General features: G+C 30.3%; 1 protein-coding gene and 2 pseudogenes across 2 annotated transcripts; all 3 read left to right on the forward strand.

Annotated features, from left to right (window-relative positions):
* Positions 1–1,937: 1,937 nt before the first annotated feature.
* On the forward strand, positions 1,938–7,821 carry LOC145966501 (G-protein coupled receptor Mth2-like). The gene is made up of 5 exons (XM_083090599.1): positions 1,938–3,582; positions 4,002–4,080; positions 4,884–5,059; positions 5,208–5,373; positions 7,115–7,821. Exons 1-5 carry the CDS (start codon positions 2,088–2,090, stop codon positions 7,473–7,475), a joined length of 2,277 nt encoding a protein of 758 aa, XP_082946725.1. The 5' UTR covers positions 1,938–2,087; the 3' UTR covers positions 7,476–7,821.
* A 724-nt stretch (positions 7,822–8,545) lies between these two features.
* On the forward strand, positions 8,546–11,911 carry LOC145966406 (venom acid phosphatase Acph-1-like; annotated as a pseudogene). Its single transcript, XR_014437040.1, has 7 exons — positions 8,546–8,623; positions 9,016–9,132; positions 9,214–9,324; positions 9,654–9,919; positions 10,392–10,675; positions 11,227–11,428; positions 11,537–11,911. The product of XR_014437040.1 is annotated as a venom acid phosphatase Acph-1-like (transcript).
* A 3,059-nt stretch (positions 11,912–14,970) lies between these two features.
* LOC145966407 (uncharacterized) lies at positions 14,971–24,801 on the forward strand (annotated as a pseudogene).
* Positions 24,802–25,047: the final 246 nt, after the last annotated feature.

Genomic DNA, 25,047 nt, shown 5'->3' on the forward strand with positions numbered 1-25,047 from the left:
TCCGAACCGATTTTTAAATAGTATTTTGTAATTCTTTCATATGGACATGCACCATCATATCTTTTAGAGATACATGTAGATCAGCAACCGGCAATTAATTGTGATATGGTAAATTAATTTTACATTCGAAAATTAATATTAGATTCTTGTGCTTAATCTCTCTATTTTGAATTTCAAAATAGTGATTTTAAAAGTGGGCCAACTTCTAATAGGCGATTAATCGAGTATTACTTTACTATGACGGAAGTCAGCATCGAATATGAAATAAGATTATATATTTTGTAAACTGTCGCCATTTTCGATGAAATAAATGATTAAAATAATTAAAAAAGTAATAAATTTAATGCTAAAGAACTTGGTGTTGCTATAATTTTCACTTATTTTACTTATTTATATTATTTAACACAATATGTCGATATGGATAATAATTCTTATCATAATAGTCTTATAGATCTAAAATCCGAAAATTTAAGATACGCAATTAAATGGCTCATGTGTAAATGCATGATGTGTTTGTTGCTGTCCGTGACTTAGCGCGAGATACTATCGTTCTTCTTAATGTCAATGATATAATCCTTGTAAAATCTTAGAATGTAAACGGGTTTTCAAGTAATATTTCTTTATTCGGTTTCATCTTAGTATCATTATCTATAGAGTGGAATAAAAATACAAATAAAATATATATTTCTCAAATAATTTTATCTTTATTTATATAAATAACAACAAATAAATATATTAATTCTAAAAGTGGGAGACCTCCTAGTAGGCATTTAATCGAGTATTTCTTTCTATGACGGAAGTCAGCATTGAATATGAAATAGAATTATATATTATGTAAACTGTCGCTATTTTCGGTAAAATAAATGATTAAAATAATAATAATAAATTTAATACTAAGAAACTTGGTATTGCTATAATTTTCACTTATTTTACTTATTTATATTATTTAACACACAATATCTAGATATTGATAATAATTTTTCTTTATTATAATAGTCTTATTGATCTAAGATCTAAAATATTCGCAATTAAACGGCTCATATATAAATGCATGATGTGTCTTTGTTGCTGTCCATGACTTGATGCAAGATAATCAAGATATCGTATTTTTTAATGTTAATGATATAATCCTTGTAAAATCTTAAAATGCAAACGGGTTTTTAAATAATATTTCTTTATCCGGCTTCATCGTAGTATTATTATCTATAGAGTGGAATAAAAGTATAAATAAAATATATATTTCTCAAATAATTTCATCTTTAAATATTGTATTTTTTTGTAAACTAAAAATATGATAAGTAAAATCCAGAAAAAATTGTTACTGAAATAAATAAAATTTCTACTATATTTAAAATATCAATTTATCACTTCTCCAGGAAAATTTCTCGACCATATATAAGCATCTGATGTAAATAAAAAATTTTCTTCCTTCGAGCATTAGCTAACCATTGCATATGAATCTACTTTTAACGATTGATTCATGAATCTATTTTTACTTTTTTGAAAACGTTACGTCTTATCATTCGGGAAGTTTATCCTTCAATGATATAATAATATCTAAATAATAAAAATAATATTATATAAATAACAAAATGTGTGTATCAAATTAGTCGCGAAGTTAATCAAGATACCATCTATAGAAGTTTGTAAATAAAGTTTTTTGTTTGAATCACATTGTATATATGGTTTTTCTGCAGCACATAGACTGCTGCTTCGACGAAGATCATCATCTCCAATAGTCTTATTGCGTTTCTCGCACGATCTTCTCTCCGTATATCTCAAAGACGAAAATAACAATAAAGATTTCATCGAGTTTAGTGAAAAAGTTAAGAATCTATTGCAATGTTGTTTTTATAAGTGTTATCGTATAACAATTTTAAATTTAATTCGACAAAATCTTCGCATTAAGTAAGCATCATATATTCGTAATTTTACAATGTCACTTTTACTTTTTTAATTTTTTAATACACAATTTTACTTTTTAAATTTATATATTATTGTGATCGTTAAATACTCGTCTGAGCAGTTGTTGTAAAAAGAAATCAAGAGTGTTTTTTCACAAGTAAATTCAACACATTAAGTAATCGATGATGTGTGGAAAAAATCTCGCACTTTGGTATTGCATACTTCCACTTATTGCTTCATCCTCAGTATTTTGGACAAATTTGACAAATGACAACGAAGAAAAAGATTCAACAGTTCGATATCAAGTTGATGCAAATACTATGATGACGAAGAAGAGAAACTATAACGACGAAGAAGATTGGTATAATTTGCATGAAAATTTTACCAGAAATAACGATGATATGCAGTACACGTATAGCGTTAATTTTACAAATAACCGCGAGCATGACGATTCGATACAATATAAATCTGGAGCGCATGTCGCAAAGAATCATGAGAATGATGATCAAATACTAGATAATATCGTTCCGCAGATGTGCGACAATATTACTTGTATTCGCCTATGCTGTCCTTTCGGTAATCGCCTGGTTAACGGAAAATGCACTACCGAACAGGGTAAATTTATTTTTTTGAAAAATATATATGGATATGTTGATAATTCGTTAAATAATGAAACTAAAGAGGTAAGTGAATCATTTCTTCTGGTCGTTCACGATCCGTGTCCGAAGACTAGACACTATTTGCTTAATCCTTACTATATTACGTTTTTGGCCAATGGCTCTTTATATATACCGTATTACAATATAATTATCGAATCAACATCCTATTGCTTTGCGACCGTAGATCACAACATATTTGCTGTGAACGTTTGCCTTGAGAGTATGAAAAAGGTCATGAATGAGACTATAAATTATAATGAAGATGCAGTTCATCCGATTATAAAGAAAACTGCAAACAAAAACTTAAAGAAAACCATAGACAAGAGCGGGTCCACTTTACTCGAGTACTTTAAAAATTCTAATACAGATAACAATAAAAATAATATCAGTCCATACAAGATGTGCGACAATATTACTTGTATTCGACTATGCTGTCCTTTCGGTAATCACCTGATTAATGGTACATGCATTGCCGTACAGGGTAATTTTATTTTCTTGCAAAACTTGTATGGATACATTAATAATTCGTTGCAAAACGAAAGTGAAAGAAGAGAAGAATTATTTCTTTTGATTGTTCGAAATCCATGTCAAGATTATGACTCGCTTTATCCTTACAATAACACATTTCTCGCCGATGGTTCCGTCTATCTATCTAAGTATAACACAACCATCGAATCAACATCTTATTGTCTCGCTGTGGCTCAAAACAACTTTACTCTGAATATTTGCGGGGAGATTATGAAGGAAATCAAAGATAAAATCATTCATGAACCAATAGAATATACAGACTTTGCTCAAGAGGTTAAAACACATTACATCATATATACGTATGGTATAATAGGACGTATATTACTTTCGCTGATGATGTTCATAATATACTCCATAGTACCAGAACTCCGTAATATACAAGGCTTCATACTACGTAGATATAGCGGCTTGGTATTTATCACGGAAACAGTTAGACTGAACGATGTGCTAATCATAAGGGATATGGAAGACATCATCTGCATCGCTAGTGGTACAACATATTCAAATTGTATAATAAAGCAACCAATGCAGCATCTAGAGATATTAGGATTGTCAATGCATGCTGACATACTGGTGGTTTAATGCTTTTTGATAATTTGAATATGTAATTTGTAATTTTTACAACTTTAGAAACACAAGAATTAATAGTAAATTAAATTATATAAAAGTATTTGGTGCATTTTAAAACCATGTTAAAATTTCGCAGAATTATGCTATGCATTAAGAAATTATTGAGCTATAATATATTAGGATATATGATAAATATACAGTTTCTCTTTATAAATTTACACAACAGAAAATTAATTTACAATCTATAATTTTTTTATAATCATATATATAATATAATTATAAATTTCAACATTTGGCAAAAACTTATTAATTGACACATTGTTTATTTCATTGTTTTAGGTTTTATCAAATACTATACCGCTTTAGCAAGCATTTTTTGGTTAAATGTAATGTATTTCGATATGTGGCGTACATTTAGGTAAGCTGCTAAATATTCCGTATTATACTATATATTTAATTTACAACGTAAGTTGTTGTAAGTTTGTGAATCTCTTTATAATATTATACAAAATACTACGAAATGTTTATTTATAATATATAAATATGTACATCATTATATACTTACAACAATATAAAAATAATATCAGGAAACGATAAATTTTAAATAGATTACAGAATATATAGACTTATGTCATGTAATTTTTTGTCTCTAAGAATGTAAACTATTACTGAGCTTAAAACATTGTAAATTTAGTACATAGAAATCATAAGCTGCACTTTTTTAAATAAAAATTTATATTTTTTCTACATTTTCTTCGAAATTTCTGCAGACTTCACTGAATATTGATTTTTCCGTTTTGTAAGATTATATTTAATTTTTAAAAACAAAGTAGTATTAATTAAATTAATATTCTAAATTATTTATAGTATTTAACATTAGCTCTTTTTAATTTTTTCTTCTCTTTAATGTGTCTTTTAAGAACCAAAAGTTAATATTATTTTATTCTTTCCTTCTCTTCGTAACAACATAAACAAACATAAACACGTTATATGCCACCATATGTAATATGAATACATAGTTTTTATCATGTCGTAATATTGGATAATATATAAATCAGATTAAAGAAAGAGGAATTATCGTCGAGTATATTTTAATATCAATCAATTTTAATAGTTATATATAATATAATTACTAAAAACCTCGACCGAAAACACATTTGTATTAATATGTATTTGCATTTCTTCTATTTTTACTTCATAAATGTAAACTGCGCTTCGCAGACAATTCCGATCACTAAGAAATACGAAACAACAAAAGAGAAAAAAGTTAATCATATATTCTGTCTTCGGCTGGGGAGGCCCCTTTATACTCGCTATTATTTGTGGCATTATGTATGTTGTTCCTGGTGTACCGAGTAATATTCGGCCAAATTTCAGCGGAAAGTGTTGGTTTGATGGTAAATGAATGCTATATTAATGATAATTCAATTGATGCTAGCACATAAATATAAAAAATGATCTGTGGAAATTAAAAATATATTTGATGCATTTATAAAACGCGATTTAATATGAGAAAACAATAAGAAATTTATTTTACATTTTTAGGCAATTTGGCATTTATATTGCATTATTACACTATTGCAACTATCTCCTTCATCAGTATTATTTGCTTGTGTATCTCTACAGCACAAAAAATCGCGTATTATGAAAAAGACATTGCTCATCACTTGAAAGATTCGGAGAGTCGGCGTTACAATGACAACAAACAATGGTACGTAAGTAATATCTTTGCATCGATATGGCTGATAATTATTAATAATTAATTTATCTTATTAATAAGATATGTGCTGAAATTTCTTAATAAAGATAAGTTTACCAATGGCATTCTCATTTTCAACAATAGTAGAAGAGAAAGAGAGAGAGAAAGAGAGAAAGACAGTGAGATATCATTTTCAGAGATCCTTGATTATGTTTTTATAATTAATCTTGTAAAAGTATGTATATTGCCGCTTCAATCATCCTCGTGTTTTCTTGAGAAAATTGACGACTTTATTTTTTTGTATAATTGTTTCTTATTTCATAAAGACGTAATAATCGCATTTCTTTAAAAAAATCTTTAATAAAAACTTTACTGTTCTCTCTATGTCTTTTCCTTTTTTCATCTTTCTAAGTTTAAAGTTATTAAGAAATAATAGACAAATGGCTCTAGAAGCAAAAACATAGAAATAATAAAAAGGCTATGAGAGCCAGCGCAGATATTATGCACACAAGAAGATACAAAATTAATCAATAATTAGTAATAAATTTATTAAGTAAAGTTGTTGAATATTGGAATCGCAGACGTTTCGGTCCTTTTTTTAACCATCTTCAAATAATATAAAAAATAATATAAAAACGCAAATAACATAAAACAAATAATAAATCGTAATGGATAAGTTATAAACAGATAAGTTACGAGAAATATTGTCACGACAAATAAAAACTATCAAACGTACGTATCGTATGATATGGTCGTCCCATTGCAGGTCGAATCCTTATACAGAGGTGTAAGTGGAGGTTCATATTCCAATATAAGTCATAAATTAAAACTAAAAAGTCAGTAATTAGATAGCGAAATAACCCGCAATACATATGACGACACATAATAAAACAAAAGTCGATGTACAATAAAATAAAATAAATTAAATGAACCATGCGGTGAACTCATTGTCAGTAATAGCAATAATAGTAAATAATATAAAATAAGTATACTGATGTGTATAAACTCATTCGAAAATAAACGTCAAATGTTTGGAAGTTTGCTTACAGCCGAAACGTAATTATGATGTAAATATTCGGTGTCTGTATGCAAATTCAAACTATTATTTTGTTTTTTAATAAAAAGCATTTCGGAAATACGACGTTCATGAAAAACCGGTTCTTTATCCCAATATAATTACTTCATCCCACTTGAATTCATGATGCAATTATAATCTATGATCTGTAATTACTGAGCGATTCGATGTATTTCTAATGATGTGTTTACAATGGCTACGTTTAGCAGGAAAAGCTGCTTTGCAACTGTTGTAAAATTCGTGAATCTGATTGGTGTATGCTCTTACATTCAGTCAAAATTAAGAGCGTACACCAATCAGGCTCATGAATTTTACAACAGTTGCAAAGCAGCTTTTTCTGCTGAACGCAGCCAATGTTCTTCAATTCTAGTTTGAAGTCGTCTACACCCGTCTGACCCACATAAGACGCGTTACAGTCCTTGCAATCAATTTTATAAACAACATTTCTGGAAGATGATTTCGGTAGATCCTATTCGGTAAATTCGATTCCAATATTCAACAACTTTACTTAATAAATTTGTTACTAATTATTGATTAGTTTTTGAATCTTCTTGCGTGCATAATATGCGCTGGCCCTCATAGCAAACTTATTAATTATCACCATTAATAAAATATAATATATTTATGCACATACATTTTCTTTTCAATCATTTAATTATTTATTCAATAATTTTGCAGGTTTAAGTTATGCGTACAAGTAACTAAAGTACTATTTATTAGTGTTTGCATGTCATGGTCTCTGATTGCTATTCAAGCGTTATATAATGAAAGCCAATTTTCCATTAAGTATATATATGTTACACTGGAATGCATAACACACTTTTGCGTTATGATCATATTTTTATGGAAGAAAAGGATTTGGCAGTTGCTGCTGAAGCGATTAGATTGCCAGAGTTTCAATATGTTTTCAACTGAACACGTTATGGCATCCTCAAATAATACCACTACATCAGAGATGAGTTCTTCACGGGAAAATACCAATCCTTATACAAACACACACCGCCGCGCAAAGAGATCGTCCGATTCGACCGATCTTTAATGACATTTTGCCGACGAAAGAATTCTATCGTAGATCAAAAGTCAATGGTTATATCCAGTGATTAAGAATGACAGTGCTGGAACAATTGTTTAATCGATGATTAATTTTATATTATCGTTGATCCTCTTGTTTTACACAATCATGGTCTTGATTTTCTTCTGTCAGATATATTTGCCTATTCATTTTCTTAAGTCTCTTTTTTGTTCTCTAATTTTTATTATTTAACGATGTATTTGTAAGCTTTACTTTTTAATTTTCTTTGCAATTTGTATTTTCTTACTTTTTGATAACACTTTTTATTTATATTATCAAAAACTGTTGATACATTTATTTCATTCGTTGTCAATTTATAATACAACATTTGTATTTATATTATTATTGTATTAAATGTTATAATAAATAACTTGTATGTAATATATTATGATATGTTTTTAAGTATGTATATATATTTACGAAGATAAAATAATTTAGGACAATATATATTTTATCATATATATTTTATCGCAATAATATAATTATTAAATGCGTGATGCAAATATTTATAAATATCAAGAGTACTCTTTCTAAAAAATGTTTTTGAGATATTATTTTATGCATTAACATGCATAGGTAATTTTTTTATTAATACATAGACTCGATTTCTTAGTTGCTTTTTATAAATATATATATATATATATATATATATATATATATATATATATATACATATATACATATACATATATACACACAAATTCTGTGTATCATGTACTACACAGAATGTAAATTTTGTATTGTTATCTTTAGAGTCTTATGCAGTTTCTAACCAATATAAAACACATATTTGTAGAAGATATAAGATGCTACTTCTGCATATATTACAATACAATAATAAATAATAAATAATATATTTATGATTTCTATTTTATTTCTTAAGTGAAAATGTTAGATTATAATAAAAAAAATTATACATAATTATATATTAAAATTAAATTTTAAAATTTGAACACAAAATATGAAAAATATAGTATTTGATTTATGTATCTTTAATTTATATATCATTATTTAGATTCTTCCTTATATGCTTCCTGATGCTTTACATGAAAAATACGACAGTTGATAATGGATTACTAAATATTTACGTAATCATATTTCAAACAGATATAAGCGTCAGTTTAGATGAAATCAAAAGCGATCGGCATATACTTTAATAAAATATATTAAAAATACAATACATGCATATTTCAAATAGATGTAAACGTCAGTTTAAATAAGCGATCAGCATTGTCACTTCGGCAAAATACATCAAAAGCAATCAATATTGCATACTTTGACAAAAGATATAAATAACAGACGTACATATTTTAAACAAATAAGCGTTAGTTTTAAGCTCAGAAACGATCAACATTGTCACTTTAACAAAATATATCAAGAGCACCAGACGTGCATTTTCTAATGTAAGTAATTATATATTAATCATTTTTATTGTATAGATTATTATATAATATTTATATTATTATTATTATAAAATATTTAAATTTCATAATTATTATAGATTTAGTTAAAAAATGGGGAATTTCAATGTGATCTAGGTATTGCACTAATACTTTGTTTCGGTTTACTTACAACATGTATTTCAATACAATCACAAGGCACGAAGTTACGATTAGTGAGTGCGGTATGATGTGAAAATTAAAATTTTGCCAAAAAGATTTCTTCTAAAATATTCGATACGATAATGTAAAGTTGAAATTTGCAGATATTCAGACATGGCGATCGTACAGTAGATACTGAATTCAATGAATCTTATTCAAATGATCCGTATAAAAATTATAACTATTACCCAGATGGCAACGGTCAATTAACTAATGTAAAATATCTTACTTATATATTACATACAATATTATATTACATTTTTAACTTTTTCACTGTTAATAAATATGTTGTATGTTTATAATTTCTGGAAAACAAAAATTACTGTCCAGACAATTTTGCACGATATTTTTCATGAAGGCAAATGCGACTAAATAAACACATCTGTAAGAATGAAAAAATTAAGTTTTTTCTCATTTCTTTGTTTTTGTGTGGAAGATATTATTGTTTTAGTTTCAAATCTTTATCTCTTTGTAAGAAAAATTAACAATAAATTATATTTGATTTTTCTTCTTATTATTAATATTTATTAATAATGTTATTAAGGTTGGCAAGAGGAGAGCATATCAATTAGGATTGATATTAAGAAATAGATACAACAGTTTTCTCGGAAATGTATACTATCAGCCAAACATCTATACACAGAGTACAGAAATCGTTAGAACCAAAATGAGCTTCGAGTTAGTTCTCGCGGCGCTTTATCCACCTACTGATGTGCAAAAATGGAATTCACTGCTTCCTTGGCAACCAGTGGATTTCATATACACTAATGCGACTTACGATGAGCTGCTTATTCCATATTGGTGCCCTAAGTAATCATTTTTTCTTCATCAATTAATAACAATAAATCGTACATCTCAAGTAATATATATATATATATATATATATATATATATATATATACATATACATATATGTATAATTTTTAATTATATTAATGTAAGAATAAATTTTAACAAATTAATAAAAAAATATACGTAAGCGAAACGTAATTGATAAAATCTAGACAAACGTTTATAATAATTCTTTACTCTTATCGAAACATTTCAAACATTAATATTTTAGCATAATTATATATAGATATTATAGATTAATTATTTTAATTTAATTATGATATTTTTAAGACTTTTTAGCGTTATATTTTAAAAAAGACTATACTATATTTAAAGAGTATGTTATATAAATTTTATGATAAATAATATTATAATTATAATAATATTAATGATTTCTCTTCTTGAAATTATTTGCCTTTAAACTATTTCAAGTATGTGCATTTCTTTTTAGATATATCCGACTTTAACATAACATGTTACAAAATAATGAAATAATGAAAATAAAAGAAGCAGATTTTGGTAGTATAATGAAAAAAGTGTCGATCTATACAGGAAGAAATATAACGACAATCTTTGGCCTCTATCGTATATATTAGATTTTGGAAGCAGAAGCAGCTTTTGGACTACGTTTACCAAAGTGGACGCAAAGCTTATTTCCAAATGGCGCACTTATGGATGCCACTGTTTCACAATTTGATCTATTAAGTTACGGCATACTAAATAAACTTAGTGGAGGTATGTTTGAATCAAAGACCTATATTTTGCTTATAAATTATCTATTTAAAGAGTATTAAAGATTAATCTTCGATTAAATATTATATATTTTGGTTACATATATAGCATTCGGCTATAAATTAACTTGTTCTATTACCTTTCATTTCTCTGGAATATATATAACAATAAAAATAATAAAAATAACTGCTTTTAACGTTATAAGTCTTTAAAAAAGAGTTATTTTTATTGCAATATGTTTAAAATATGCGAGAAATATATTGTCTTTGTTGTAAATAAAAGCATTTTAAATTACCGTTTTAGATTTCTAGAATACAGATAATTACCAAGTAAATTCTGATTGAGAAGAAAATTGAGTTTATTATTTTATAAATTATTTTATTATTATATAAAAAATTGGTGCACATCTTGGTATGTTATCTAATGTAAAACGTTCATATACATTAACAAATATCATATCTATATATGTATGTCTATCTGTGTGTATGTGTATATGTATTTTTATATTTTTAAAAATTTTTATAAAATATTCAACCAGATGTGATTTTTTACAGGTTTATTATTACGCAGAATAATTAACGATATGAATGAAGTGATCAATGGAACTTTAAAAGATCGTAAGCTTAATCTCTTTTCTGGACATGACACAAATGTGATGTCCATAACGCTTTAAATATATTCTATGGGAATGTTCCACGGTACACGAGCAGTATTATGATAGAATTGCATGAAAAGAATGGCGAGTTTTTTGTTAAAGTAAGTCTAATTTCTCATCCGTCAGTAACACGTGCCTGCCAGTAGCGTGGGACGAATAATATTTGCCATTAACGTCTACAACTAACAAATGAAATTTATTTCTTATAGATGGTACATTATTTAGGCATTCCATCAACATTAATAGAAAAATGCATCCCCGGCTGCGAAATATTATGTCCATATGATAAATTTATACAATTAACATCAGCATCAACTGCGACAAACGATGAATTAGAGTGTCCAGAATTATTGTTCCCTACTCTTAATTTTTGACGATTTGATTTCTGATTGTTTCTATTAATTTTTTCACACTACAATATTGCATGTGTTAGAGTTTTTGGAACTAACTATATATATAAAATGATCGTCTTTTATTTTTGCGAAAAAAATGTATAATTTACATAAATTTGAAACAGAAATAAAATTAATCAAGTTAATACATTTCGGATAAGTGGAAAGAATACGTAGCTTCTCATTATTATTATCGACTTGATCTTATTTGGATCAAATAATTTGTAAAAAAATAAAATTATAATTTGATAATCTCTTTAATCTTACACGATGTGTAAGAGATATTACAAGAATGCCGTTTCCTGTCGAGTAAGACAGGACAGATTTTTATTACACTCTTCTTATTATCCTTATCCGATATCGCGTACCGTTGAAAATTAAATGCTCATGCGAAAAGTTAAGTTGGTTAAATATGCCCGTATCTTATCGAAGACACGAAGTTCAGGTCATCCGCCTACCGTGTCGCATAATTAGATATATGCAATTCGCCTATACACTGTATATTTCCGTTGCACTATACACTTCCAGCTTCTATTAAGGTTGAATCTTTTCGCGCATCGCGTAAGCAGATATCAGCACTAAAGTTTAATTTGTGCGCCTATGTTATTATCAATTACATCGGTAATATTTACTCTATTTGATTGCACGTGAATGATCAATTATTATACACAAAGTATGTATTTACTTGTAGAGGAATAGATGATGAAATGGTCTTCAGGATCCCAGTTTTTATCTACTGGAGAAAGGAATAGCAGGATAATTTGCGTCATAAAACGCAAATTAGATACAACACTATTCACTTAAATGTCTTGAATTTATTAATTAGCCAAAGCTGCACTCTTACTCGCACATCCACACAATGCTTTCACATTTGTACATAGTTTCTCTCAAATTAAATTAATTGCGCACGTGATTGTAAATGCTAACAATTTATGCATAGGCGATGTACACACATGCCGCGTTCGACTTAGACTGCCGGAGACCGGTGGAATTTGAGTACTTACAATATTTCATATGCGATGGCGCTTTTAATCTAGAATTTCGGAGATCGTCACGTGATATAATTTGAATCCTTAACATTACTAAAAAAGGCATTTTCTTAAAAAAAATGCTCCGTATAATTTCCCATATATCGTGTAATAAAATAAAATAAAAAGAGCAAAAATGTTCTTTATTAAAAGTTTTTTTCCGACAGTACTATCTGTTGTGTTTTCACTTGTGACTGTTATAAATCTAAAATTAATTAATTTTTAATAAGTAAATTTTTATTTTTGTTCATAAATTTTAAGGAAAACTATTTGAACAATATGTGGATATATATATATATATATATATATATATATATATATATATATATATATATAACTCATCTTTATTATTGTCCGTCACTTTGCCGGAGATATCTATCGTGTTTTTTTTTATGTTAATGACGTAACCCTTGACGTAATCCATAAAAGTTCAGAATGCAAATTGGTTTATGAATAATATGTCTTTATCCGGTATTGCACTAGTGGGCATCATTATCTATAGAGTGGAATAAAAGTATTAATGAATAAATTGATATATTCGAAATAATCTGATTTTTTAATTGCATATTTCGATTTTAAATCAAATACCTAATGAATAAAATCGAGAGAAATTTGTTATCGAAATAAATAAAATTTTTGCAGTATATATAATATTAACTTCTTGCTTTTCTGAAGAAGTTTTTCGACTGTGCATAAACATCTAAAGTAAACAAAAAATTTTCTTTTTTCAAGCGTTAGCCAACCGTTGCATGTGAATCTATCTTTAATTATAGTAGTTCAATAGTAGTTGTTAAGTTTTCTCGAAAACTTAACAACTTAATATTGAAAGATTAAATGTTTAAATAACAAAATGTCTAAAATTATTTTGTCACTGGATTAATCAAGATCATTTTGTTACTAAAGCTTTTTATTAGAACCACTCTGTATATAAGGTAGTTGATAGACTGCTTCTTTTATAAGTCGTTATTTTCTATAGTTTCATCGTGTTTCTCGTACGATCTTGTCATACATCTCGAAGACAAAAACTGTGATAAAACTGTGAACGATATCAATTTGATCGAATTTAATAAGAAAGTTTAAATCTACCAATGTTCTTCTTATCAGTGTTAACATAATTAATTTTAAATTTAATTTGAAAACAATCTTTTGTGTTTCAGTGATTAAATAATTGAATATGAATGAATAAGGAGAAAACACACAATAACCTAACTTTGTTACGCTGACACATTTACATTTGATGAAGCTTTTTTTTCATTTAATTAACATAACTAAAAAACAAATTCGTAAAATTAATATAGAACTTTCCAACTATGTTTAAGACATATATAATAATTAATGACGTAGTAATAATTAAGATTAATAATTTGATTCGATCGCTTAATTCTTTTAATACCATTAAATATTCAAAGTTTTTCAAACTATACGGCATTAAAAATAAGATTATAAAATAAAATTTTTTAAAAGGTGAGTAATACAGCTGCTGCGAAACAGAAAGTAAACAGATATGTTGAATTAAAAAAAATAATAAAAATTTTTAAAATCAAATAAATGGAAATGAACATTTATGATATGGCATTCATTACTTAAATCATATAAATTTTAGAAATTATAAATTTCCATAAATTATAAGCTTCTACAAATCGTAAATTTCAGACTCGTGAGATTGACATAAGTAAAAAATACATGAAATTACACAAAGTTAAACGCTCCCCAAAATTAACAAATTAAAATGAATAATAAGAGGCAATAAGGAGCCAACGCGGTTGTAGGGCGTGAAAAAAAAAATTTTTCCTCCAGACAGTCAATTGAAACGATCTTTCTTCTTTATTTCATACGTTTCGGCCTCATTTCGAGCCATCAAAAAATACATGTTTTGTGTAATTGTTACCGTTCGACATGCTCGAAAAACTTAAGTTCATATCTGCTTGATTTTTCTTTTTTCAAAAGTGCATTCACAAATTTGTTGCAAAAGTTTCGCTCTTTATTGGAACTAAAGCGTTATAATTATGTAACATCACTTGTCTTTTTATTTTTTTACAGTAGTTTATATATATGGCCGTTAGATAACTCTCTCTGTGAAGCTATCTAAAAGAAATCAATAGTATTTTTTCCCGAAATACAACGCGTCAAATAATCGACGATGTGCGGAAAATGTGTCGCACTTTGGTGTTGTGTATTTCCACTTTTTTTTGTTTCATCTTCGCTACTTCGTCCAAATTTATTATGAGTGACGACAAGGAAAAGAATTATTCGACAATTCGATATCAGCCTGACGCAACCACTATGAGATATTATGAAAAGGAAAAGGATTCGATATAATGGTATAATTTACATGAAAATTCTACCAAAGATTATAGTGATGTATACTACACATATAGCAATTTTATGAGTAACAATCGCGAGGATGGCGACATGATACAATATAAATTTCGAGTCCATGAGAATGAGAATCAAATACCGGTGGAGTTTCGCATCAATTCAACGGAGATTGGCGGCAAAAAAAATTTTATGTCACAGGAAATCCATGACTGGAAGGGAATCAAAGGCAACAACGATTATATGTACGATTCCTTTAGAAATTTCAATAGAGATAATAATAAAAACAATATCTTTCCGTACAAGATGTGCGACAATTTGACCTGTATTCGACTATGTTGTCCTTTCGGTAATCGTCTGGTTAACGGAATTGCCGAACAGGGTAACTTTATATTCCTGGAAAACATATATGGATACATTAATGATACGTTGCAAAATGAAAGTAAAAGGATGGAAGAATTATTTCTTCTAGTCGTTCACGATCCATGTCAGAAAGCTGAACATTATTTGCTTAATCCTTCTTACAATACTTTCTTTCTCGCTAATGGCTCTTTATATTTACCTCATTACAACACAATCATCGAATCAACATCCTATTGCCTCGCCATCGTAGATTCCAACATATTCGCTGTGAACGTTTGTTTTGAAAGTATGAAGAAAATCATGAATAAGACCACAAATTACAATAAATATGAAATGGATTCGAAAAGTACAAATGAAAACTTGAAAAATGTCAAAGTCAGGAGCGAGTCCACGTTACACGAATACTTAAAAAATTCTAAAACAAATAACAATAAAAACAATAGGTGCTTTCCATTTACATCAAAACTCAGATAAATCTCACTTCTGTCTTTCTTCAACATTCATATTAAAGAAAGACAGAAGTGAGATTTATCTGAGTTTTGATGTAAATGGAAAGCACCTAATATCATTCCGTACAAGGAGTGTGACAATATTACTTGTATTCGGTTATGCTGTCCTTTTGGTAATCGTCTAATTAACGGAAAATGCATTGCCAGACAGGGTAGCTTTATTTTCTTGCGGAATATGTATGGATACATCAATGATTCGTTACAAAACGAAAGTAAAGACGTGGACAAATTATTTCTTTTAGCCGTTCATGATCCGTGCCAGAAAACTGGACATTATGAGATTAATCCTTTAAATAAAACTGTGTTTTTCCTTAATGGCTCATTGTATATAGATTATTATAACACAAGCATTGAATCAACATTTTATTGCCTCGCTAACGTAGCTCAAGATAAATTTATCGTAAATGTTTGTTTGGACATTATGGAGGAGATTATGAGTAAAACTACAAAGCAAAATAAAAGTATCTTTGTACCGATTAATACTGTTATAATCGTATTTTGGCAGCCAATTAGGGATTATACTATCTTCATTAATGATCTTCATAACGTATTCCATAGTGCCAGCTCCGTAATATACATGGTTTTATATTGCAAAGATACAGTGGATTGACATTCATCGGATGCACGCTTGTGTTGATTACTATATTAATCAAAAAGGATGCTATGGGGGAGTTCATCTGTTTTGCATGTGGTATAACATATTTAAATTGTATAACAAAGCAATCAATGCAGTATACAAATCTTTTACGAATGTCAGTACATCCTAGTGGTTTAATACTTTTTGACAATTTGAATACATAATTTATAATTTTTGCAACTTAAAAACACAAAACTAATAATGAATAAAATTATGATAAAGATATTGTTGAGATTTAAGATACGATTGTACTATTTCAATCCTCACCGCTATCTTATAAATTCCACCTGTATTTATTTTCTTGTTCGTACCGACGCGCTTTAGGCTTCCTGTATCGCGACCATCGATATTTCTCGCATTCCTTCGCAGACCGTCGCGATAATAGCACGAGGTTTATACGAGTCTAATAAAAGCTTATTAAGTGATTTATATCCGACTTAGTTTTGTTTCTACTTTATTTTTTTCCTGCGCCAACAGGTTATGGGCCCAGGCGGAAAACCGTTTAAATAATTACGGCTAAAGTAGAATTGTGTAACGATATACGTCTTTCCCGGTGCGGTTGCCGTGTACATTTTCCGAGCACGTGTTTCGATATTGATCGGTGTGCCTGTGTATCGGTAATCATCAATGAAAAATGTCGAATTCGATGAGGATTGAAATGCTCACGAAGGATAATTATGACTCCTGGAGCATGCAGGTGGAAGCATTGATGACCAAGAACGGCACGTGGAAATATGCAAGCGGCGAATTACCAGCACCGATGGCAGCGGCCGACGATGCAGCATTCCGAAAATGGCTACAGAACGACAAGCAAGCGAAATCTGATTTAATTCTATCCATTAGCCCATCCGAGCTGCAACAGGTACGCGGATGTGACACGTCGCGCGAGGTCTGGCAAAAATTACAAGGTATCTATGCATCGAAAGGGCCGGCCCGGAAAGCAACTTTATTGAAGAAATTAGTTATACAAAAATTATCAGAAGGAGAAGATGTGCGCGATCACATGAACCGTTTTCTTGACTCTGTTGATAAGTTAGCGGTCATGGGCGTAGACGTTAATCGAGAATTACTCAGCATTCTATTGTTGTACAGTCTACCACCGAGTTTTGAAAATTTTAGATGTGCCATCGAATCTCGTGACGAACTTCCTGACGCGGAGGCTCTAAAAGTCAAGATTTTGGAGGAGAGTGAAGCTCGACGGCAGAAAAAGCGCGACGATGAAACTGAAGCCATGGTAACGTGGAAGAAGCCAAAAGGTGGGTGGAAAAAGCATAGTTCCTCGCAACAAAATAAAAGGCATAATGATTCTAATACAGCAGTTAAAATAAAATGCTTTAAATGTCGTAAGTACGGACACAAGGCTAACGAATGCCCACAAAATGCTAAAGGTCACGGGGCCAAAAACGGCTCAAGAGCCTGATGCGTATATTGTATATGAAGCCAAGCAGAACATGGTGCTCATAACAAGTTCCAGTTACAAGGACAATCGTTGGTGTCTTGACAGTGGAAGCACATCTCACGTATGCCACAGTGAGAATGTTTTTGTTGACGTTGCCAAGGTCGGACGTGAGAGATTATGTTTGGCCAGCGACGCTTCGGCTGATATAGAGGCAAGAGGAATCGTTCAACTAAATGTCTCAGACGGATCAACAAACAGAACGGTTAACCTTGAAGAGACTCTTGGTTCCCAATTTGCGAACAAATTTGATATCGGTATCAAGGATTACGGACCGTGATTGCGAGGTTATTTTTCGGAAAAACGAAGCGATCGTGAATGACTCAAACGGATCGACTCGAATGGTGGCCGATCGCATTGGTAGCTTGTATTATGTTCGCGGCACGGACAAAATGACTCAGACAGCTTTGGGAGACCGAGACCAAAGAGAGCTAGAATTGTGGCATAGAAGAATGGGTCACCTAAACATACGCGATCTAGTAGAGATGACGAAGAAGCAATTTGTCACGGGCGTAAACATTGGACGAGCAGATAAGTTACCGTCCTGCAGCATGTGCATGAAAGGTAAGCTCAATTCATTAAGCTTTGACCACAGCACATCAAGAAGCACGAAGAGATTACATAACATTCATAGTGACCTATGTGGGCCCATGAGGGTTCAATCGAAAGGGGGTGCACGCTACTTCGTCACCTTCGTCGATGACTGCATACGCTGGTGCGAGATCTACCTTCTCAAGCAGAAAAGCGACGTCTTAAACGCATTCAAGGAATTCAAAGCCTACGCTGAAAATCAATGTGGAGAACGAATCAAATATCTTCAGAGCGACAATGGTCGCGAATACTGCAACGGAGAATTTGACGACTTTTTAAAAGAACAAGGAATTCGAAGGCGACTTACTGTTCCGCACACGCCACAACAGAACGGTGTGGCGGAACGAAAGAATCGAACTTTAATCGAGATGGCCCGCTGCATTTTGTTTCAGGCAGACTTACAGATGTCATTTTGGGCAGAGGCCGTCCACGCTGCTAATTACTTGAGAAATCGATGCGCATCTAGAAGCCTTGAGGGAAGGACGCCGTACGAAAAATGGATCGGGAAGACACCGGATCTGAGGCACCTACGTGTCATCGGTACAAAGGCGTTTGTTCTCGATAAGACACCAGCAAAAGGGAAATTCGACGCACGAGCAAAGGAAGGCATTCTGGTCGGATACTCGGAGGTCTCTAAAGGCTATAGAGTATGGGTTCATTCCGAGAATCGAGTGATTACCACTCGAGATATAAAATTCCATACGGAACTTGATTCGGACTGCGCTAACACCGAGGAAATCATTTTGAAAGATTTTATAGAAGAAGATCGTGCAGATACCAATACGAAGACGCCTGCAAATATTGTAGAAGCCGAAGCTGCACCTAATGCAATTCAGGAACCCAACGTCGAAATGCGCCGGACACCAGGCAGACCGCGCATTCTCCGCACTGGAAGTCGCGGAAGACCCCGAAAAGAATTCCGATTCACCAGTTCAGGGAACACTGCCAATGAAAATACGGGACAAAATGGAGACTCAATAGATGAATCTACTATTGAAATTTCTGACAGCGATACATTATCTAACGATAACGAAGCAGATGTGGAGGACGATGTTTTCCACGAAGCAAACCTTGCGATTGCTTCAGCAAAGGTGGCGGAGGTACAACTTCAAGAAGCTATGACCGGACAGGCAAATGAATGGTTGGATGCGATAGTGACAGAATTTAAAAACATTCTCGCTCAAGATACCTGGGAATTGGTTGAACGGCCAATGGATCGAACCGTAATTGGCTGTCGTTTGATAGTCACCACAAAGTTGGGGCCGGATGGAATGCTAAGCCGGCGAAAGGCTCGCCTTGTTGCACGCGGATTTTTGCAACGCCCGGGCATTGACTTTATGCAAACCTATGCACCAGTGGCAAGATTGGAGTCAATGCGATTAATGATGGCGCTAGCCGTCCGATACAAAATGAAGATCCATCAGCTAGACATTGTGACGGCATATTTAAATGGTTTCCTGAACGAAGAGGTGTTTATGGAAAAGCCAAAGATGCTCAAGAAGATTCTTCTGGAAATCGTTCAACGAAATGGCGAGCATAGCATCTTGAGAGCAAAAGCAGTGAAAATGTTGCACGACATTCAAGACGAAAATAGAGTTTGCTTGTTGAAGAAAGCGCTCTATGGTCTTCGGCAAGCTGGACGCCAATGGCACGCGAGATTGGATACTGTCATACGGAAGCTAGGACTAACCCCCATCAATGCTGACCCGTGCCTATATATTTTGAGGCGCGGCGAAACTAAATTAATTGTACTTATTTATGTAGACGATATTTTGATCTGTTCACAGGATGAAACAAAGATTAAAAGATTTTGTCATAGTTTGGCACGAGAGTTTGAGGTCAAGGAGCTCGGACTTGCACGATATTGCCTAGGAATTGAAATTAATCAAAAGGAAGACATTATCTCACTGACTCAGCAAAAATACACTCAAGAAATCCTCGAGCGATTTCACATGGAGTCTTGCAATCCTGTATCCACGCCTGCGAGACTAGAGCACGAGCGATGGACACAATAAAGACTCAAACAAACAAGGACGATGAAAACTCAACCATGCCTTACCGTGAGCTTGTCGGGGCCTTAATGTACTTGGCTGTTGCTACACGACCAGATATAGCATATATCGCCAGTTATCTTGCGCAATTTAATAATTATTATACACCGGAGCAATGGGGAATGGCAAAACGCACACTGCGTTATTTACAGGGCACTTCTAATTTTGGTTTATGTTTTAGAAAAACAAATGATAAAATTGCTGGATATTCAGATGCAGACTGGGGAAACTGTGCGATCGACAGAAGGTCCTACACCGGCTACTCATTTATTCTAAGTGGAGCGGCTGTGAGTTGGAAGGCCCAAAAGCAACGAACGATTGCCCTGTCATCGACCGAGGCCGAATACATGGCACTTGCAGAGGCCGCAAAGGAAGCCGCCTATCTAAGATCCTTATTGCGAGAACTAGGAGATCCTGGATTCGGCGAGATCACGATCTTTTGCGATAATCGGAGTGCGCAGATTTTGACCGAGAATCCGATCTACCATTCTCGAACAAAACATATAGATATTCGACATCACTATGTTCGGCAAGCCGTCAAAGACGGTATATTCATGTTAACATCAATACCGACGACCAAGATGGTAGCCGATTTTTACAAAAATTTTGCCAAAGACTAAACATTACCAATGTATCGAGTCGTTAGGATTAAAAAGCGTATAATGTGCATACGAATGTAATTTTTGATTGCGCTCGGATCGAGTAGGGCGTGTTGAGATTTAAGATACGATTGTACTATTTCAATCCTCACCGCTATCTTATAAATTCCACCTGTATTTATTTTCTTGTCCGTACCGACGCGCTTTAGGCTTCCCGTATCGCGACCATCGATATTTCTCGCATTCCTTCGCAGACCGTCGCGATAATAGCACGAGGTTTATACGAGTCTAATAAAAGCTTATTAAGTGATTTATATCCGACTTAGTTTTGTTTCTACTTTATTTTTTTTCCTGCGCCAACAAATATTTTATATAAAAATATTATATTTTTGGTGTACTTTAATATCACGTTAAAATTATCTACATATTTTTTATGTTGTAAAATTTCGCAGAATTATGCCTCATAAAAAATTATTAATATTTACAGTGCAGAAAATTAATTCATCATAAATAGGTTTTTTACGATCACATATAATATAGCTATAAATTTCACTATTTTGCAAATATTTATTAATTGACACAATTTATTAATTGACACAATTGACATTGTTTATTTCATTGTTTCAGATTTTATCAAATACTATACCTTATTGGGAAGTTATTTTTGGTTAAATGTAATGAGTTTTGATATGTGGTATACATTTAGGTAAGCTGCTAAGTATTCCATATATATATTTTGTTTATAATGTAAATTGTGTTATAAGTATGTGAATCTTCATAAGATTGATTTATGTTGTACGAAATGACAAAACATTTGTTTATAAATATGTAAATATATATGTAAATATATACATTAATATTATACGTGCAAAGATATATAAAGGTAGTTCAAGAAATGATATGTTTGAAATAAAAAATAGAGAATATATTTATGTGTGTGAACTTCCGGTCATGTCATTTTTGCCTGATAATGTCAATTACTTCTGGGTTTAAAACATTGTAAATTTAGTACACAAACATAGAAATCATAGGCTGCACTTTTATGGGCTAAAAAATGTATAGCTCTTCTATATTTTCTAAAATTTCTTTAAAGGTTTCACTATTGATTGTTGTGTGAGATGATATTTAATTTATAAAAACCAAGTAATATTGTTGAATTGATATTATAAATTATTTATAAAATTTCGTTACAGTTTCTAATTCGTGATATAATATACAAGCTCTTTTACAATTTCTCTTCTTTTTAACGTCTCAAGAATCTAAAATCAATATCATTTTGATTTTTTCTTTTTTCTTTCTTTTCTTCTCTAACAACATAAATAAATCAAACTTATTAACAGTTTTAATTTTTCTGCTAAAATTTCATCTAAATTCTTTTCTAAATGAAAAAATTCAATATAAAATTGCTATTATTATATCTGTTCCGTGAATAATTACATCAATATATATGAATACATAGTTTTTGTTATATCATAAAGTTGAAAAATTTATATCAATTTTTATAGTTATGTACGGTAAATTTTCTCAAAAATTTTAAACACATTTATATTAATATGTATCATGATTACTTTTATTTTTACCGACTAACTAAAGTAAAGTGTAAATTGCACTTCGCAGACAATTGCATTCATCACAAAGAAAGGTGAAACAAGAGAAAAAAATGTTAATTATATATTCTATCTACGCATGGGGAGGTCCCTTTATATTTACTATCATTCATGTTATTATGAATTTTATTCCTGCCATGTCGAGAAGTCTTTTCCAATCGGAACATACTGTTACTGAGTGTTGGTTTGGTAGTAAGTGTGAATACCGATAGATAAATTAATTAATGCTAGCTCATAAAAATAAAATAATAATGTAACTATAATTCTAAATGTCCTTGTTAAAATTAAAAATAAATTTCATGCACAAAACGCGATGTAATAGTAAAAAATTAAATTTTTACATCACATTTTCAGACAATATGGCATTTTTATTGGGCTTTTATGGAGTTATAATTATTTCTATTATCAGTAGCATTTGTTTATGCATCTGTACGACAAGAAATATCATGCATTACGAAAAGAATATTGCCAATTACTTGAAAAATTCGAAGGATAAACGATATAATGACAAAAAGCAATGGTACGTAAACAACATTTTTACATCAATACGTAATTTATTTTATAAACAATATATATATGTAAAATATATATATGTATATATATATAATAAATCTTATACACACATATAGATGATATACACTTGGTGATTTACTTCGAAGGTTTCAATATTCGAATTTCGAAGCTTCGGAGATTCGAAGCTATGGTATTAAAGCCCTCGAAGTTTCAAAGCTTCGAAAATTACTGTGATAAATACACATTTATAAAATTATATGACAAAATCTAAATAAAATGTTGCAATTGAAAAATATGTCCACAAATTTTGATTTTTAATAATTTTTAATAATTTTTTAATATTGAATTTTTTTAAATAAATTATTTTTGTGTATATATATTAATTAATTCACTTTTATTTATATTTTCAATATTTTTTATATAAATTTAGAAGAATATATTTTTCGAAAAATAAAAGTTCGAATCTTGGAAATTAACTTCGACTCTTTAAAGCTGTCAAAAGTAACAGCTCTAATATATACTAAAATATTAATAAAAAAATTTATCAATCATATGTTTTTTATTTTTTAACAAGAGAGAAGGAAAAAAAGATATTGTCATTTTAATACAGCATCTTTGTGTGACAGTCTGTTTTTATAATTACATTTAATAAAACCAATTATCGTACTGACTTCAATAAATGTCTCTTAATTTATTAAAGCGTAATAATCATTTCTTAAAAATTTTTCATTAAAAATTATTATTTTCTCTTTGCTTTTTTCCCTTTCTCTTTCTAAGTTTAAAACTAGTATTATTAATTTTGTAGTTTAATTTTATTAAAGTAACATTTACAAAAATATATATATTTAAGTTATTATTTAATTATGATTTCTCGATAATCAAAAACATTTTTATTAATTATACATAAATAACCTTGGACTTTTTCATATAAACTTATATTAATAACCATATAAAATATTTACACACACGTATTTTTATTTCAATTATTTAATTCTCTTATTCAATTATTTAATTCTCTTATTTAATTATTTTAATTTTACAGGTTTAAATTGAACCTGGAAATAAATAAAGTGTTTTTTATTATCTTTTGCATAAAATTGTATATGTGCGTCAATGCATTCTATAATAATATAACATATACCGTCACGTACACTTTCCTTGCGCTGAACATCATGCAGCAATTTTGCATTTTCTTCATATTTGTATGGAATAGAAAGATTAGACAGCTGCTTCTAAAACGGTTCAATTGCCAGAGTCACAGTATATTTTCAGCAACTCAACATACTATTGCATCCTCAAACAACTTGCCACTACAAGGCCACAACAGGATGATTTCTTTATGGAAAAAAATCAATCTCTATGGAAAAGCAAATTATCGCGCAAAGAATTCGTCCGATTCGACTGATCTATAATACCACTTTATGCAGCAAAAGCATTCTGTCATAGATCAAATGTCGGCAGTTATTAATTGATTAATAATGATAATGTAATAAAACAATTCTTTAATCGATAATTAAAGAATTATTTTCATCTTCGATAAGTAGCCAAAAATAATTATTTTTAAGTTTTTCAAATTTTTATTCATCTTGTATATGTATTATATATGTAGTTTTATATATGTAGTTTTATAGTAAATAAGTAATAAACTCATACACACA

This window comes from Camponotus vicinus, unplaced genomic scaffold, assembly GCF_025532165.1.
Source record: "Camponotus vicinus isolate PSW18456_S1 unplaced genomic scaffold, iyCamVici1.0 SCAF_2, whole genome shotgun sequence".
Classification (NCBI taxonomy): Eukaryota; Metazoa; Arthropoda; class Insecta; order Hymenoptera; family Formicidae; genus Camponotus; species Camponotus vicinus.

Excerpts from the sequence above, each read along its gene's own strand:
- LOC145966501 (XM_083090599.1), top strand. The coding sequence starts at position 2,088 with ATGATGTGTGGAAAAAATCTCGCACTTTGGTATTGCATACTTCCACTT. Across the intron at positions 5,060-5,207 it reads CGGAAAGTGTTGGTTTGATG|GCAATTTGGCATTTATATTG; the intron begins GTAAATGAATGC and ends TTACATTTTTAG. Across the intron at positions 5,374-7,114 it reads TACAATGACAACAAACAATG|GTTTAAGTTATGCGTACAAG; the intron begins GTACGTAAGTAA and ends ATAATTTTGCAG.